The sequence below is a fragment of the Pieris napi genome, chromosome 11 (assembly GCF_905475465.1).
Source record: "Pieris napi chromosome 11, ilPieNapi1.2, whole genome shotgun sequence".
In the NCBI taxonomy this organism is placed as follows: Eukaryota; Metazoa; Arthropoda; class Insecta; order Lepidoptera; family Pieridae; genus Pieris; species Pieris napi.
This window is the reverse complement of record NC_062244.1, coordinates 12,880,359-12,900,967: the sequence shown is the minus strand read 5'-3', so window position 1 is coordinate 12,900,967 and position 20,609 is coordinate 12,880,359. Positions and strand designations below refer to the sequence as shown.

Below are 20,609 nucleotides of genomic sequence, written 5' to 3'. Positions count from 1 at the left end.
TTAGGTAAGTATATCAAGAGGTTTTTTTTAATAAATCATACATATTCGATACTATATTTAGTCATATTCAAAAGGAAAGTACCGCTTTTAGTAAAGAGCTACTTATACCATTTTATAACATAGAAACTGACACGAACAAATGCGACACCAACTGAGTATAATAAACCCGTATAAACAAGATATTAGAAAAGGTAATAACTAATAACTCATCTCTCTCGGCATAAAACCACAAAGTATTAAAATGTTTATTTCATGACTTCTCCAACCGCTGACAGCTGTATCCTGTTACTTTGGACATTATATGAATCTATGACGTACAAAGTGGCTGGGCTTGATTAAACTTTTTTCTTCCATTTCTCAGAGGCATTTCAATTGAATAAGAGATAATGCAAATAACGTGTTTTGTTTTAAAAGAACGTTAACAGACGAACGTTAACGTTAAAAGAACCTTAATGGCATGTAATGGTAAGGCGCGACTGGAAAGACTCGGTCGAGGCTGTCACGCAATTTCCCCTATACTCTATGTCATATTCTATGATTTATTACAGCAACCATTTTCAAGTAGGTACTCGGAATTTCATTTTGCATACGTTCATCAATAAAAAATATTGAATATGCCTTGTAAAAAGCCTGTGTGCCGAGCACTTTTCATTCCAGAACTAGCTGGAAATAAAATAAAATTTACTTCAAAAGAGGTGTTGACCAAAATGCATGCCAAACGATTGATCATATAGCTGCATACTATGCATACAGCATACTCGACACACTGTATTCAATAACTTGTTTACGGGCTTAATAATAGAACAGGTACCAGCTCAACTACTCTTGAAGCTTAAGGGCCCTTTCCGCCGACTAGAGAGCACTTAACAAAGGCTCTAAAGGAATAAGCGATGTCAAGCCCTTTCTTTCTGTATTATCTCCATTTTGCTCATTATATTGTGCATAGAAGCGAGATTTATAACTTAGACATTATAGTTTACCAATTGGAAAACGTAAAAACGTTAAACGTAACGCTACGTTTTACGTTTCCTTAAACGTTTACGTAAGAGTGATTTAAAATAGGATTTATGTCTCTTTGTGTATTCGACGTACCCACACTAAATAGCTTAAGCCCTGACATATACCATGAACCTGTTGCCGACACTTGTATCCGTCGATGGTGACATTAGCACGAGAGATAATTGCTATTTGACCCCAATTCTAACTTCGCTATTAATACCAACCGCTATGTAATAAACTATGCTCCTAATTACTCATACCGTTTATTTACTCAATAAGTCAAACGACGGAGTACGCTCTATACGAGACTACTGAATTAAAATAAATAAGGATTGCGAATTTCAATCAGATGGATGGCTCAACGGAAGTAATCGTTCCGTATTCGATTATTTTGTTATCTGTTGAATTGTCTCAGTTGTAAGTTAAAACTTGAATTTTACTGGTCCATTGTACAATTTACTACTATATATACTTGTTGCATATATATTCGCTTGATATTTCCAAAAACATATTATTGCAGTTATCGATAGTGACTATATAGGTCAACTTTATCAGCAGCATTTGATTGTAGGTTTACTGCCGCTCCTAAATATCGAGCAGGAAGTAGCCGAAGCTCGTAAATCCCATCAGGGGTTGATTTCCGCTATCATTGTACCTCCTTATTGGGATTGATATCCTACGTTCCCTTTGGTAATTCTAATTTATATAAATGTAATTAATTCGAAAAAATACTTACAAAACCTTCTGTTAGTAGTGTAAAATAAATAGGTTTTACAGGATTATTTATACATATATAGTATATATAGTTCCTTTTGTTTCAAAACAATCATAACACATCCTCAAAATACAACTCAATTTAAATAATAATTCTAAATTGAAGCGGCACAATTAGGAGTATTCACGCCCTAGCCCTTGTATTCAAATTTCCAACTCATTGATTAAAACTCTTTTTATGAATCCATTGTTTTTAGGCGTTTAGCTGGGCCTGGAGATAATAATAATAATGTCTGGAATTTCTGGTTAAATTAATTTTGAGCATTGGTTTATTAATTATAAAGCATTCGATAAAAGTAACGCGTCAACGTGTCGAGCACTCATTGTAACACCTAGATAGCAAAATAGCAGGTAATAAATCATTTATCGATCGGTTTATACTAACACAAGATAACACGACGTTAGGTGAATCACTTGTCATGTTTTATTCGCAACAGACCTTCGCTATGAGTTATAGTAAGCGTTCAGTTTCTTAGTCGTCTTTGCAAAGATTTCTTAAGATTTACTCTGCAGATACTTGGCACGGCCTTTTTACTATACGTAGCATTCAATATTAAATAAGTGTATGCTGTTTTTCAAATAATTATATGAGTAAGTGTCTTTTTGTAACACAAAGGCATTAGATATTTTGCATCATTTTTCTTTCATAATTCTCTTTAAAAGCCTTTGCGCTATCGCGATATACTAAGTAAATTGCATTGGATAAGAAACCTGTTAATACAATGTAATAGCGGATAATAAGCAGAAACTAACATCTGCTGCGTTCTGTGACACGTCGATATAAAATTGATTTGAGGAACGTGCCTCAGACGCCGAACTTACTAGGCTATTCGTAGTTTAACATGAACTAACAATGTTCTATCTAGGTGATTCATATGCCAATTTGTAAACCAGCTATATTTCTGTTAAAATAATATAAAAGATACAAACAAAAGAAAGCTCATTTCGGAATGTCTATGGTATGTCTTAGCGAAATCAAGCATGTCACGACTCTGATTGATTGGAGATTTTTCAAGTGACGAGCAGACGTAGATAATGGGCACTGGTCTCTCATGATCAGACGAAATAACAACAAGAAAAACCTTATCATACAAAAATTTGTAGTATATCGTTCATTAACATTGAAATTATGGACTTCATTCACCTACATTCAGTATTAGCTAACGATTTCATCTAATATCTTGGGAAATAAACGATTAACACTCAGCTATCCTAAACAAACGAAGACTTATTTGCGTATGTCAAAACAAAAATCGAAAGAACGCGATCTAATACATTACTTCATAGACGGAAGGGACGATTCTATAAAATTGATTCTATAAGATTCTCTAAAATAGTTAAATCAATACTAGATAAAGTTAAATAAATGACGTCATTTAAATCCCATTAACTGGACCCAAAGAAAATAAAAGTGCTTATGAAAATAAAATTCTTGAAATGATTCACTTAATTAAAGACAAGCGTAAACATCCAGTCCCTTTAAGTGTGCCGCTAGATAAACGAAAATGAATAGCTTTTAGCTGGGCGCACGGCGAGGCACGCGTCCTAACGAACGCTCATACATGTTTAACGTACCAGAAACTGGGACAAATATGATCGACAATTTCGGACCGGCTATTTTATTTGTATCGGAACTTGATACTTAGAAATCCTGGCAGAAAACTAATTACATACATATATCGTTTCCCAGAATTTTCCACATATGTGGGAATTGATGGGGCTTTGGTGTGCTATTGATCCTCCTAATGAACATTTTAAAAGTGGAGTAGAGATATAATTTACCAATGAAATTATTCTGCCGCATTTCGTATTTACCACAAGCCATAAAAGCCCCTTTACGCATTTCACGCTTTCTAACAACAAATAGAATGAGTATTAAACGTCTTTTGTGAAACGATAAATGAACGTATACGAAAATTCAGCATACATAATCCGATTTCAATACAGTTCAAGAAAGAACATGATCGAACAAAGAAAAATCGAGGGCCATTTTGTAAGCTCCTTTGATATGGAATGTGCGCAAATCCTTTTGTGTTAGGAAGGACCTGAGTAACTCCAAATATTATATTACGTGTCAGTAATATTTCATTGATTGATCGACATACACAAAGAACTTTCATTGGTCATGCCTCCTTAAGAAATTTGACCCTGCCACTAACAGTTACATGATTTACTGTGGCGTTAATTAACAGTATTGTTTTAAATTATGATTTAATGGCCCTCTTGATATTTCCCTATTGAATCGTGTCAAGCTTTACAAGACCCAGGTGGCTTTGCGGATCAAAACAAAAGCCCACTGTGTTCGTCAATTCAATGGAAACACAACGATCTCTTGTTCCAAAACGTAGGAACATGCTTTTTGTTAGCCTTCTCTCCTACGCCGAAGAGGAATGTAGTATATCATATTAATGTGCGCAACATACTTAAGTGGATTTGGTATTCACGATATCACGCGCTTAGCTCACTTACCTGTAACAAAGGAAGCATAAAGTTTACAATAAAATATTTATAGTCCATACAAAATTAAGTCGGAAGTCCCCTCGTTAGATGTTGGCTCTAGGGTGAAAAGTTTGTAATTAAAGATATTGGTGCACTAGACGTCAGAGGGTAATTTATGTGATGTGACCACCCTGAAAACTATTGTGTTTCAATTGACGCTTGTCACTAGTTTGACATTAGGGGAATTAAATTTGGGGACTTATTGTATATTTTGTCCGTAATGAGTACTATGTTGTATGGGTACATTGAATGAAATACTTAATCTAGCTAATGTGAAATATTCTAGGTTTATAAATTTGATTTTGGACATGTGAAACAGTTCAAATACAACTTAAGTAGATTAAGTTTGGCAATCAAAGAGTCTCCGTAGTAATAACATTATTTCTCTGCCGATAGACCAGTAACTATAAACACACTATTGTAGAACAAAATACGACCCTTGTTCGATCTTAGAAATACTCATAAATTAGAAGCGCGTGAGTTAGAGACAACAAAATTATGTTAAGCCTGTACACAGATCACAAATATTGTACGCAGCTGGGCCTAATTACAATATAGGAAACGGTTTAACCGACAATCACCTGTATTTCATTAGTTTAGATATGATTATCGTGTGCATAATTATACTCATTGTTAACTTCATTTGTGACGGGCTCACAGACAGGAGGAAAAAACAATAAAACAGGCTCCTTTGAACGGGAATTCATCTCGTTATGTTTCCCATAAAAGGATTGAGATTTCTTTTTCTCTTTCCGAGATGTGAATTTATTTTTTAATTGACTAAAGGTATTCAGGCATTTTACGACTGCTATGAACTTATTGCACCGAACACCGATATTTATGCCAACTAGTACAAGTATTACGTAACCTTTGACATTTTTGTGGAGGTCCTTCTTTTTGATTTTAACTTAAAATATCGCAGATTTCTGATAACGAGCAAGTGATGTTTTGTTGTCATGTCATGTTTGTTTGAATCTTAGCTACGTTCACTTTTTGTTACTTATTGCATTTTATCTGCTGTCTTTCATTTTACCTACAACAATATTTGTGTCAAGTATTACCTGTACGAGTATAATATTATGTAGTAAATCATTGTGAGCCGATGAAGCATTTACGAAATGCTGTGTACGTAATAAATACACAATTTTAGTTTTATTAGTTTAATTATATTCCTATGACCTAAATAATAATAACTATTTGTAAAAATATACTTTTTTAATAAGAGAGATGAAAAAATTTAAATTATTCTGTTTTGGTTTAGGTTTTTGCTTTTCTTATGTGACTAAGCCATCTCTCATTCATTTAATTAAATTTACAAAACAGGATAGAAAAGTAGAGCTTACATGTCCAGGTTCTCTGCCCTAGCTCAACGGTGCAATATTCTTATAGAATCAACAATCTCACATCTCTTAATTTAAGAAAAACCTAATTGATTTCGCCATTAAGTCAGCAAAAAGCTGGCAGACATTACACTTCTCACTTTAGCGTATGTTTCCGTCACATTTGGGCTGGGTTATTAAGAAAGATTTATTAGCAATACATGCGAACATCTTTCAACGATAAATCGTGCAGCTTATTACAAGCCTGAGATTTTTATTTTGTACTCCTTAAAAGGATATGATTAATTATCGAATATTGCATGGAAAGCTTCTTCAATCCTACCACTCACTGCCTCGAAGAATTCGGTAACGGGTTATATGAAATCCAGATACATCCGCCAGTATGCGGTTATTTCCTTATCTGGTCGTGTTAAAATTATAAATTGCTGTCGCGAAATTTAACGACATCCAATCGCCCTAATTTTTTTATATTCTGTAGAGGTTTTAAAACTGTTTCGTGAGAACCAATTCTAGATAATATAATTCAAAAACACTGTGATATTAAAGTATGACATCTTAAGCAAAGATGGGATGCGCTCTACCATTTGAGTAAGCTAAAATTTAAGCAATGTAATTTGTCGTTACGATTGCCTTAAAGAAAACTATATTTATATGGTGACTCTTTGTCAGGAGGGTCAGAAAGTATCACTGAAGCGAATTTGTGAAAGTATAAGAGCGGCAGGAGATGTTTTGCATTATTATTGAAATAATGAAGCGAGAAACAGTTATAAATGCGTAATATAATTTGCAGAAACAGATAACATCGATTTATGGGCCATAATTATAGGTTACAGCTAAATGGCCGTATTCCGAGTCTTGCTTTTCCTAATACAACGTGGGCCGTTATGGTATAGAAGTAACATATCGTGACAAGAAAGCAATTTCAAACTTAAGTGTTAGAATCCTTGTCGACAATGCACATATTTTACACAAATACTACTCGTTATTATATCGGTAGGTATTTGGCCTATATTATTTTGGCAGAGAGAGAATGTAAGGCACTCGGTACGAGTTACTTCGTAGTCGTTAGCAGTCCCACAGTATGTGTTTTGACAGTGACAGTGGTTTTCATTGGAAAATAATAATTACATTTTTCAAAAGTAGGCCCTATTCCTATTGTATGCATAAACAAAAGGTTAATGTTACGTAAAGTTTGGTGACAAGAAAGTATGTATTGAACCGGGTCTCGCCACCCACGCAAATTCCACAGCTAGTGCCAAGACGCAGCTCTTATTGCTACATCTGCCCCAATAACTAGTCTTTATCAATTAAAATTAATGCTATTTATGATTTAATTTTTGTTGCCGAGACATGAATTGTAGCTGTAACGCTATAGAATAATTTGCAAGTGTAATCCGAGTCCAGTCCAGTCGTGAGGTCGCTATTTAAATGAAGTTTACGCCAACTTGACGTGCAAGTTAATTGAAATGTATTATGCAAATGGATCTGCAAATAAAATATCCTGCTCGGGGGCAACGGACTGGCTGATTCATCCACCAAATTCGAGATTAGGACGATCACTCGAGCGTGATACCTAAATATAGAACAGAAGGGGCTGATCTCCTGGTCGCGGCGTATTTTGCTAAATATTATTATATTATGTATTAAACGAATAGTGTGAAATGTTCGCATCTTCTGTGCGTGTGATTTTATTTACACAACTCATAAACGGCCTGACCGATTTATATGAAATTTTGTGGGTATCTTTAAGTGGATTCGTGATTGATTTAATAAAACTTGGCCTATAATATTTATATTTACTTTATTTAATATTCAGTAACAATATTTACATTCGAGTAAACAACTATTCCGATGATGATTAATCATTTATAACAAGTTCTTTAATAAACGAAATGTTTAAGCCGCTGAGATCATCCACCACACTACTACAGTCATGACTCGATATTTACTTCTAAATAATCAGTGGGTTAAATTGGGACTTGCCAAATGAATCATTATTTCAAAGAAATCGTCGTGTTCATGCAACATGTGTAAATGTAATTTCAGACTTCAATTATTAATCAAATAATTATTTCTACAACAAGGGCAACCCTGTAATACTGATTGCAGATCTTCAATGTAACATCACATTAACTAGAGTTTACCCGTTAAGACTTTCGTTTTCGATGGTTTAAATATATAATAACACAGCAGATAGGATAATGAAAGCCTTAAACCTTTAACCTTGAATTTATTCGTACGTGCTTGTCGGATCTCTGTCACCGAAGCCAACTTCCTGAACACGATAAGCCATAAGGAGGTCAGTACGAATCAAACACAGCTATCGCTCGTTACAGCTAGGATACCGTTAAACCGGTTGACATTACTTTATTAAATCCGTAACATTCGATCAATTATAGACCCTCCATGTTCTAAGAAAACATAGAGCTATTAGAAGCACAGTTACGTAAAACAGATAACGTTTCAAATGTGGTAAAAACGTTGAAAACTTGTAATTTCTGCACTGGAACGAGTAACGGACAGAAATTCTGAGTCAATGGGTTGATGACAGCAGCTGGGAGAATGAGATTTGTATTAAATCTCTTTTGTAAGGCCGACAATAAAATAAAAGTTATACCGTCCGATAAGTTATTCGGTTTCGGTTAAATACCTCGCAATCTGAGATTGAAAGACAAAATGGGTCTTTAAATTTGGTACGGCATGGTACTATTCAAAAGCAGCCTTAGCCGAGCTAATTTTTAGCCACGCAGAACAGGGATAAATCTGCTAAACGTTCTGAATTTTCTATGAAAAGATTATCTTGTCCTTGAATAAGCCGTTAGCGCCATAACTGTACTCGATCATGTTACAATGCCACCGTAACCGTCTCCTGGGCTACTGCTTCTATCGGCATCTGGTATCTCGTTTCTTCCGTATTAAGATATCTCTGTGGACCGTAATTGAATCCTCTTCGTGTACTTAATCATATTGATGACTTATGTTTGTTACGAGAATTCAACATACAATCTAGAAGATATAATGTTCAAATGTATATTAATATTGTAGACGATATTCAAATATAACGCAAAATATTTCTTTACGAGTATTTACTAATGTTTGTACTATGGGTCGAGCATTGCGGTAGAAACATGATTACTCAGATGTCCGCAAATACTCACTCTCTGGTACTTTGTAAAGATTTAAGAGCTTCTAGGCGACCGCGACCTACGTACTAGTAGTACTTCGATTGACATAAAAACTGTGAGTGCATGATAGTAATTTCGCATATATGCACACCGGTATAAAGCATATAATGGAGGGTGAAGGTTGCCAAAAGATGTATTGAAGTGAAAGTGTTGTTTAAAGCATATGTAAGTAGTCAGTAAGTGCGCTATAAACTATGCAGTAATATGTACTTCAATATGGAGGCGATATTTATTTATCAAATTCTTACAAATGAATTTTACATAATGTGCGTTTAGCAACATTAGAAAGAATTTAAATCAATTAAAGGAAGAATACATGTTGTGATCAACATTAGCACATGACGTAAAAGGTGGAAACAATTCTGATTCTTTCCCAAAATTTTCTAGTTTTTTAGAAGATTTAGTACATAAAATACCTACTAAAAAGCTATTAAATGTATGGGTAAAAATATACATAACGTATCAAGTGCTGCGATATAAATCATTAGAATACTAAAACAAGTAACAATTCTGGATCGAATTCATATCTCATACAAATCAGATAAACGCTTGTACATACTTAGCCGGACATTGATATCTGATAATCTAACCTAACTTGTTGTATATTTTTAAATACATATTTCTTTAGTGTTGCGCCAGATGTGAATATTTTACTGATTTTATGAATTGAGAGCGTGTCGTCCAATTGTATTAGCTGACCCAGTAGATACGTTTTGCGGCATTCGTTTACAACATATAAAATAACAAAAATTAAACACTTTAATATGATACAAATAACTTCGTGACATGAACTATTGATTAACTCAATGACATGTAAGATTTGATAAGTTTGTGACCTCTACATCTTGGTAAAGATACAAGAGTCATTAATGTTTGGGTTGACCTTAATAAAATTGTATTGTACATACAATTTTATTTAAAGCAGGCAGTAGTTGACGAACTTAAAGAATTTTCTATACAGATTCAACTCGGCTCGGTTTTCATATACAAATACAGAAACAGTGAGGAGTGGGGACAAACGCTTGAGATGCCGATTGAAGCTCAAAAATAAAATTTACCTGCGCATGCACCTTGTTGGTATTGTAAGCATTTCTTAGAATCCTGACACCTTTTACGTTGAAATTTGAATGAGCCGCGATACCCGCTATTACCAGGCTTATAAAATAGAATAAATGCTAGGAAAACACCTTCGACCTTTAGTATCCACGATATTTTCAACATTACATCGAGTATCAAAAGACTAATTTGTTAGAGTATGAGAGCTCGAGTGGTAATTTGTGGCCCTGGGCCAGGTACTTACCATAACAAGGGATCTGTACAATAGCCCATCAATCGGTAGGAACTGGGCGCACAACAGGGTGCTAAAATATTTTCTTTTTTCATAATAAAGTAGTAAGTAAGAATTTATTATTATTAACCACATATATTTCATAATCTCTGAGAGCATAAAAATGCTGTGTGATACTTGCTTAAAGAACGACAATGATAATGGATCGACTTAGTTGTTAATTTTTCCACGTAATTTGTTGTTTCATCAAAATTACAACAAAGCATCGGCGCCAATACTCTACGTGACCAATACATTTGAATAGATTCACTCGAAAGTCGAAACTGTTCTTATTAACTGTATCGTCCTAAATAGTTTACGAAATACGTGAGTCGATTAATTAGGCAACACGGTTTAAATGAAACATACGTTACTGAGTCTTGATATCCATTTACTATTTAATGATTGTTTAATTATGTTTTCAAAGTAACTCGGCTATGCTTTTGGAAACCAACACTAACATTTTACGATGAAGTATTTATAAAAATGTATACAATCCTACATTTTCGCTCACCGCCACAGACAAAGCGAGCAACTTAACTAATTAACGTATAAAAATGAGTAGCGAAAGTGGTCGGAATCAGCCGGGGCCATACCTTACCGGGCAGAACTGCAAGACGTCCAATTAGAGGGAATGCGTTGATATCGGACTTGGCCAATAAACAGGGGAACGATTTCACAATTCTTTACCTCAGCTTGGAAAATGTAAGCTAAAGTGGTAAATTATATCAAAATATATATTGTAGCATGTTGTTTCTAAGCGAATCATAATAGACGCTACTAAATTCAGTAAGTTATTACTATAAACAGGTCAATGGGAAAGCATCTAAAATCACGCCTCTTAGTCAGTGCACGAAATCATTAAAACCACAATTATCAAAAGTAGCAAAACTGTCAACATTCATCTTGATATGAAATTAAAATTAAGACATAAAATTTGGTGAAAATTTAAAAATTCTCGCGTAAATATTTAAACAGCCTGTGTATAAGGTGTCCATAAATGGCGAGCCGACAATGCTCTGGGAACTCGGCTCATTTAAGAGAAAATATTACCTCGTGCCAGCTAAGTCGCTGAATCGCTTTTAAATGGGACTAAGCGACTATTTTCGTCATAAATGTGATACGAACGAAATGTAAGTATAAAATGTATAATATATCATCATAATGAAGTAACAGTAATAAAATGTTTCACATATTTACCAGGGCGTCATTATAAGAATATAACTCTAAAATATTCATACAAATATGTCTAATAATAATAACAGGTAAATCGTATACGAACATTGACAAAGCTTAGGAAATGAATATAGCTGGTAGGACATGAAATTCTTCCCCTTGTGTTTATTCTGTTAATTCCTGAGGCAAAAGCGGAACAAACAAGTAAATAAATACGATAAGAGTTTGAATTCAGTGTGAAAGCATCCTGCTGTCACTTAAGTAGACGTGTGCGTCATCCCAAGCCTTAGTCAAACAGAGGGCAGCAGCGTCGCCAAATATGATATCACCAGGATTATCACTATTTATCTGGCCGTGATAAGAGGATAAATTAACATGGGCGACGTGTCTAATACCAACTAACACGCGTATTAATGTTACACGGTTTTGCTTTATATATTCTTCTTCGTTCATATGCTATCGAAAATCTTATCAAAGTAATCTAAAAAATAACCTACCCAATAAAATTACCCAACGTCGAGAGAATAAACCCGAGTGACCTTGCGTTCACAACGAAGGCTGCGGGCCGAACGAGGCTTGAACCACAACAAAAAGAAATAAAACACAACCGAGTAAAGACAAGCCACAAAAAATGCAGAACGGCTCTTGTTAAACGCCAGTGCGGTGGACCAAAACTTTAAATCTTCTTGTTGCATATTATTTAGTTTTAAATTAAAAACCTCACGCTGTTTTTGATGGACTTAAAATAAAGCAATAAAACGTTTCTGTCGACAAATAAATTTTAGGTCCCTTTCCCGATTCATGATATTTGTATCTTTAGCATATTATAGTAAGTATTCGTCACAGTAATGCGTGTCTTCCATGCGGTAACGAGTTTGTCAATTTGATCTGTTCAAGCCTAGCTCATGTGGAGCCATCGGTATTGGGGCAGATGTTATGCGAATTAGGTTACGCTGATAACACGATATTATATTAACCAGACAGCAATATTTCTGTGTAGCTTATCATTTGTATGGTCTTATTATTCCTAACATATTATGCCGGGTATACGGATTGTAAAATTAACACAATGTTCAATTGATAGCACGTGAGAATGGCTAGGCTAGGGTATATATACGATTCCATATGATAATTGTGCGTCAATCGATTGATTTATTGGTTGTGCGTTCATTGAGTGTGCAAATTGAGTGCATTCTGCACTTTGCAACTATTGTCGGAGCAATTTGCTCTTAAATATATATATATATACTTACTATAGTATTATAAACGCAATTATATTGGCAATCTGACTGAATGTAATTTCTTGTCGTATCTGACATTGAAGTACATAATTAGGTTAATCTTAGACGAAACAAATACGAAATCTCATACGAAAGAAAAGAATATATCGTCGTAATAGAGATAAAGGGAACTAATAAGTTAATACACCGAATGAATACCAGTGATTTGCTCATTTCCTACCGTAGGTTAATTATCATAAATATCGAGTGTCGAGTTACCGGTTGATATAGTTTATTGTGGTCAGGACTGGTTCAGAACCCACACGGCATGTGGGCGGACTGCCCTCCATGCGATTCGCTGCTCTTCAACCATTTGAAAGTAATCCCTTTAAACATTCAACGGGTTATGATAACTTTTTCTCATCTTACCAGGATAAGTTTACTCTTGGTCAACGTATTTAGGCTTCCACATTTAGCCAAAATTCTTTAACTGAACATAACATTACATTTACGTAGTAGCCCAATGAAACGAACAACCCATTGGAATCAAAATACGGTTTTAAATATATATTGTAATAATTCACTGCACATTTATGACGGATAACTGTCAGAACTGAAAATTATTCTGAACAAGGTGGGCGTTTCCTATTTATTATAACGGAACCATCAAGGTTAATTTTGACTATTATTAACTACTACTAAAATTCAAATACTAAAATAGTATGAAATTGTTTAGATGTAGTGCCTAAGACTTTTAGTAAATTTCGTCAATCAGACCGTATATGTAAAGCATTATCAAATATATAAAATTCTCGTGTCACAATGTTCGTTCCCACACTCCTCCGAAACGGCTCGACCGATGCTTATTAATTTTTTTATGCATATTCAGTAAGTCTGTGAATCGGCTACTATATGTATCTTTCAAACCTAAGTGATAAGGGGTGTCCACCCCATAATTTTATTTTTATGTTTTAGACAAAAAAAATTGGTTTTTTTTTTATGATAAGGCATATAAAAATACATACAACCTTTAATTTTCATCTACCCTCTACGATCAACCCCTATTTTTATTATTGTAGATAGTTTGTTTTATTTAACTAAAAAATGTTTCCTAAAAATAATATACATGGCAAAACATATGTTTGCCGGGTGAGCTAGTTATTTATATAAAATAAAATACTAATGTAGAGCGAACTAATCCTAATAATAAACTGCGTAAATGTGTGCATTAATCATATATTTTCGAAAATATTTCATATATTTCCGAGTACGTAGTACGTAGTTTATAGCTAGTTCGAAAAGATTTGATTAATGCACACATTATTATGCCGTACCTTGGACACATATGTAATGTGTCCAAGTTACGCAGACAGTATATTAATAGGAGCTAAAACAAGAAACTGCTTTAAAAGTGAGAGCTTTTTTGTACCAGAATTTCTTAAAATCTGTTAAAACCTGTTAACCTGTCAATATGTTAACTAAGAATGGAATAAGATAAAGGTTTAATTACAACTCAATAGCTTGAATACATAATGAAGTAAGAGTCACACGTTTAAATAAAAATAAATTAAATGGACTTCCAATTAAATTACTAAGCTACGTGACGAGTCTGTAATCGGTACAGTATCTCAGGTAAACAGTAGTCATTAACGAGATTCCCGCTGTTAATTATTCGAAAAGATTTTAAATGTCCATTTGCCGAACTCGGAGAAGATCAAAAGTTAACTTCGCTTTTGCCGTTTATTAACTAAAAGTCAAAGTCAAAAATCATTTATTCATATAGGTAACAAAATGAATGTAAAAAAAGAAATATATATTAAATGCTTCTAACTTTACATTTACTGCTAGTTCTCAAATCAAGGGTGTAGAACGGAAGAGAAGAACAGGCAATAAACTCTCCGCCACTCTTTTTAATCGCCAAGTTTTTTGTTTTACACAACGTTTGTCAGGAGCTGTAACCATTACACCACGTCCCACATGACATCTTAAGTAATAAATAATAATAAAATAAATTAAAAATAAAGATTTGTCCTCTATCAGAAGAAGGCATGGTGAAATAGGAGCACGCTCTTACATTTTTCTGGGTAAAGTACGAAGAATATTAAGAAACTGATTAAAGTTACTAGATAGTTTGCGTGCTTAAAGCAGTAGCGTACGCACACCACAAATTTGTTCAGTCAATTAGTTGAACCAGTGAAGAGGAGCTTAGTTGATTTACCTACCGAGAACGTGTGAACATTTTAATTGGTTTGAAATTCTCGTTAGGGGACATCCCCATCTTTACGAATAGTTATTAAAGAAACACGCTACGAAAATATTATTAACGTAAGCGATATGTTATTTTAACATTTACAAACGATTTATAATTTCGTATAAAAGTGTGAAATTGTGACTACAATATGTTACTAAATTTCGAATGGAGACGTTAAAAAGTCTGTGTAAAAATCCACATGCGACCGTGTCATAACTCATATGTGACAAATGTATTTGTGAAACAACTCCAAATCCCACATGAAGTATATAAATCATGTGTAACAATTAAATAAATATATTCAATTATGACATCGCCATGAGCCTTCATTAATTCATAGAAATCAAATCTAATAGTTAATTAACATTTTTAAATAATGAACTTTATAGTTGTATCACCCACGACTGACGTTTATATTTTTACAGTGTGTTTAATGTAAAAATATATTGTTTAACTTGGAAAAGTCAATTATATTATTCACGATATAAGAGTAAAATGGAACGAGTACATCGCATCTTCGTAAATTACATGGAATAAGTGTGGGTGGTTGTCTTCTCGGACGAGATTGGATACCATCCAATTGTGATAAGACTATTTGTCTTTAAGCACACAACACTTATACCCAAGTCTAGACTCTGCAATGGCTAGAACTAAAATCGTGACTAATTTGTACCACTCATATATAATTTGGTAACATCGTCGATATTGCCCGCGACATTATTCTTGAAAATAAGATACAAAATATGTCATCCAGGACAACATTTGGCACAAATAAAAGTAGACTTACACAGTTGTTTATTCTTCAGAAATGTAGAGCGCATTTCTTCAACCAATCAAAAATTTGAATTATTAATTTTAAAAAATGACAGCTTTGTGCAAATCATAAAGGAAGTTAATTTATTTAGGTTGGCTGTCGTAATTTTAAGTAATATTTTAAATTTTACTTGACTAGTAGGTAAGTATATTATAATGCGTGAATACAGTAACTCGATAAAAGTACGATCGAATGAAAACATGCAGCGAAAACAGCGATAGTCTGCATTCTTGATAAGGGCAACGTACTTCTGATAAATACTAAGATATCAAATTATAACATGTTACTCAATAAGTAAAACCAATCTCGGACAAAATATATACGATGTGGCATGGCACATGTATGCCGACCTTCGCATTTATGACATCATAGCTTCTCATTACGATCTTAAATAATAAAATAAATCTGTCTTACCAACTCGTTTTATCGTTTTCATTCGTTATCGTAAGATGTTCCGCCACGGAAAATCCAAAGTAAGAGCCTTCCTCACCAAACTTTATCACAGGGATCCTTGGCTCCAAGTTAAAACTACAAACACTGTATAAAATGCACAAAAACAAGGCACTTGTAAATTTTACTTTCGAAGCCATCGTTCAAATTGTATGATTATTGTGTTTTAAAACGACTTATCGTAATAATTCACTGTGTACTATTTATAATTTGGCACATCTCGATTTTCGTATGATTACTTCGAGCCGCCGGGTGAAGAGACCCCCAGCGTAGTTACAGTTCGCCGGTCGAGTACTCACTATTCTGAATTCTGTAATCTGTGTTCTCATTTCCCGCTTAACATTATTCACGTCAATGTCAAATTTTCAACTGTCAAACTTAACCACGTAAACTTTTAACTAGAACAGTGACATCTAGCGAAATATGTCTTAACTATATGTAAAAACGTTACTAATTTGAGGTTAAAATATATTTACTAAATAATCAAAGCCATATGTGACAAGATACAAATATGTTTAGGCAAGAAAATATCTAATTCAGATTTAAGTGCTGAATTCCACATGTTATATACTTAGTAATAATTAATCTAAAGGTAAAATAATCATTTCCCTTTTTATGTGATCAGATTGAAAACAAACAAAAATTAATGAAAACATTTTATTTCTCTTGGAATCATATCCTTAGAAAGTACCCTGTAATTATTATAATTGAAATGTCAACAGCCACTGAATTTATTTTGATGAATTTTGGTTTGCGGCTATGGTTTAATGGGAACTTTATACTCAAAGCTTTTCATTCTATTTATTAAAGGTAGTGTAGGTGATTGATTAACGTGTCGTATTGAAACAGTGATGTGTTCAGACAAGAACATATCAGAATAGTTACGGTCGTGTGTTCTGAAAAGAACAGTTTCATCGTGTCGTAAGACACGGTAATTTGCCCTGACAAGGGCAGTTGTCAAACGTTTTCGTCGTGAAACAAGAATAATTTGTCCTGAAAAGGACAGTTGTTAGACGTTTAGTCGAGAAACGTAATTTGTCCTGAAAAGGACAGTTTTTAGCGTTATCGTAAGGCTACGATATCGAAGTGTTCTGTGAAGAACACGTTCGTACGCTTCGACGGCTGCGTGCAGAAAAAGGCCAACTTTTTGCCGCGCCGCAGTTTTATCGCCTACTCTGGTACCTGCGCAACCAATCAACGCTCCGCATCTTGGCACCACATGTCAATATTAGTTGTAAGTGTAGGATAATTTTTAAGTATAATTGTACACAGTTTTGTAAATAAAATCCTTCACTATTCCGTCTTCACCTCTTCTCTACAAGTAATTAGGGAGTTTTATTTTAACATCGACCAAGTAATTCTGAACCAGTCAACCTCAAGCAACATCCCTAAAGTGGTGACCCCGAGAAGAACAAGCCCGAGAAGAACAACCCCGAGAAGAACAACCCCTCGAAGAACAAACCCGAGAAGAACACCAAGAACATTGAAGATGTCGACAACAGAAAATTCCGATGCAGAGCGTCAAACTTCATTAACACCGTCGAGCCAAGAAGTCTCCGGCATTTCACTGTCGCTCCGCGTGCCACCACCTCATCCGCAACAATCTACCATCGACACACTCATCGGTGAAATAAGAAGATTGTCTTCGGAAGTTGCTGAGCTACGAGCACAACCTTGCGACAACTACCGCAACCGTCGCCCCCGCCACCGTTTCCTATCACGCTCGCGGAACGCATCTCCACATCACAAGGAAAACCGACGAGAGTCGCAGATGGAAGACCGAAGCCGAAAAAAATCTCCAATGCCGTACTGCTACTACCATCAACGCTACGGTATGGACGCGAAGAAATGCGCACCACCATGCAGTGTCAAGCCTATTATCCAGTCGGAAAACTAAAAGTAACGCTTGCCGCGGCGGGAACTGGCGTTACCGAATCATCACACCGCCTTTTCGTTACCGACAGGGTAACGAAACTTACCTTTTTGGTCGACACAGGAGCCAATATCTCCGTGCTACCAAAGAAAAAAGGCTCACGCGAAAAACCACTGCCGTTTCAACTCTACGCCGCCAACAACACTGTAATTCCAACATACGGAGAGAAGTCACTCACACTCGATCTTAACCTTCGAAGACCATACACATGGAAATTCGTCGTAGCAGATGTGTCCAAGCCAATCCTGGGAGCAGATTTCTTACAGTACCACCACCTCATTGTCGACGTAAAAAACCGACGATTGATCGACGGGAAAACACAGCTGGTAACTAACGCTCAACTCAGTACTGCGGGCATACCTACAGTTCGCAGTATAGACATTGAGCAAAATTACCACAGCATTCTAGCAGATTTCCCAGGCACAACTAGACTCACTTCAATGAAGCTAAGTCCTAAACATTCCGTCGAACACTTCATTGAAACAAATGGACCACCTCTTCACTGCAGGCCACGCCCCATTGCGCCGCATCGTTACGAAATGGTCAGAAAGGAATTTCAGAGCATGATTGATCAAGGGTTATGCAGACCAAGCAAAAGCCCTTGGGCATCACCTCTTCACGTCGTGCCAAAGAAGAATGGAGACCTACGCGTGTGTGGCGATTACCGAAGGCTCAACGCTATAACCAAGCCCGATCGGTATCCCATACCACGCATACGTGATTTCACATACCAACTCGCAGGGAAGAAAATTTTCTCCACACTTGACCTCAACCGCGCCTACCAACAACTGCCAGTCAGCGAGCAAGATGTGGAGAAAACTGCCATCATAACACCATTCGGCCTTTTCGAGTTTCCGCGCATGTGTCCTGGTCTAAAGAACGCCGGACAGACGTTCCAACGCTTCATTCACGAAGTACTGCGCGAACTCGACTTCGTATTCCCTTTTGTTGACGACCTACTGATAGCATCAATTGACGAGGAAGAGCACCGAAAACACCTACGCACCGTATTACAGCGACTAGAAGAATACGGCATCACCATCAACCCATCAAAATGTGTTTTCGGCCAGCCAACTGTCAAATTCCTCGGTCATCAAGTCACGGCGGAAGGAATACAGCCACCCCAAGAGAAGGTACAGGCTATCACAGACTTTCCAAAGCCACAAACCGTAGAAGAGCTGCGACGTTTTCTCGGTATGATAAACTTCTACCGCGAAAATATCAAAGACGCCGCCACCATACAAGCGCCGCTAAATACTTACCTGCACAACATCAAGAAGCGTGACAAAACGAAGATCGACTGGACCGCTGAATCGACGCAAGCATATGAAGCATGTAAAGAGAGCATAAAAAACGCCGCTTTACTCGCTCATCCGTCTCACCATGCGACGCTTGCTATATTCAGCGACGCGAGCGACAAAACAGCTGGTGCCGCACTCAACCAATTTGTAAACAACACATGGCAACCACTCGGCTATTTTTCGAAGAAATTCAGCGACGCACAGACTCGCTACAGTACATATGATCGAGAGCTACTCGCAATCTATATGGCTGTCAAACACTTCCGAAAAATGTTCGAGGGACGTGAAATAATAATATTCACGGACCACAAGCCGCTAACTTTCGCTTACACAAAATCAAATACCAACAGCGAATCACCGAGACGCACCCGACAGCTACTTTATATCAGCGAATTTACCACTGATATACGACACATCAGTGGGTCTCAAAATGCAGCCGCAGACGCATTATCACGCATCGACGCAATCACATGTCCATCGCCGATCAACTACAATCAACTTGCAATAGCTCAAGAGCGCGATAGCGATAAAATTCAAGCACTCAGTTTACAGAGCAACTTATCTTTCAAGGAAGTAAACCTGCCCGCGTCAAACATCAAATTAATCTGCGAAACTTCAACCTCATACATACGTCCGTACCTACCTAAAGAATACCGACGTACCGCATTCGACGCAGTACATAACGTTAGCCACCCTGGAATAAAGACCACGAGGAAATTAATTACCCAACGCTACTTTTGGCCCTCAATGAACGCAGATGTCGGCAAGTGGGCAAAAGTATGCCTACAGTGTCAGCGCGCCAAAATACAACGCCACACAACAAGTCCATTGTCAATTTTTTCACCAACCGAACGATTCGAACACGTGCACATCGATATCGTTGGTCCGCTACCTACCGCGGCCACCGGTCATCGATACCTCGTGACAATGATCGACAGAGCGACGAGATGGCCCGAAGCATACCCATTATGCGAAATAACTGCTGAAGACGTCGCCAAAGCATTATACGAAGGTTGGATTTCCCGTTTCGGTTGCCCTGCTACAATAACAACGGACCAAGGACGCCAATTCGAAAGCAGAGTATTTGCATCTCTTTCTCGCTTACTCGGCATCGAAAAAACGCGTACGACTTCATACCACGCACAATGTAACGGTATCATCGAACGATGGCACCGTGTCCTTAAGGCCGCATTAAAGGCAAGACTACAGACCGCAAGAAGCTGGATTAACGAGCTACCAATCGTCCTACTCGGATTACGCGCCGCTATGCGAAGTGACACCGGCGTAAGCGCCGCCCAACTTACCTACGGGTGCAACATACGCTTACCCGGTGATTTCTT

General features: G+C 36.3%; 1 protein-coding gene across 2 annotated transcripts in view; it reads right to left on the bottom strand.

Annotated features, from left to right (window-relative positions):
• The window catches only part of LOC125053813 (integrin alpha-PS1), a 38,701-nt gene extending 22,356 nt beyond the window's left edge, over positions 1–16,345 (bottom strand). For both annotated transcript variants that reach the window (XM_047655381.1, XM_047655382.1), the window contains exon 1: positions 16,000–16,345. In XM_047655381.1, the coding sequence (XP_047511337.1) occupies positions 16,000–16,175 (176 nt within the window). In that variant the 5' untranslated portion in view covers positions 16,176–16,345. The remainder of the gene's footprint in view (positions 1–15,999) is intronic.
• Positions 16,346–20,609: the final 4,264 nt, after the last annotated feature.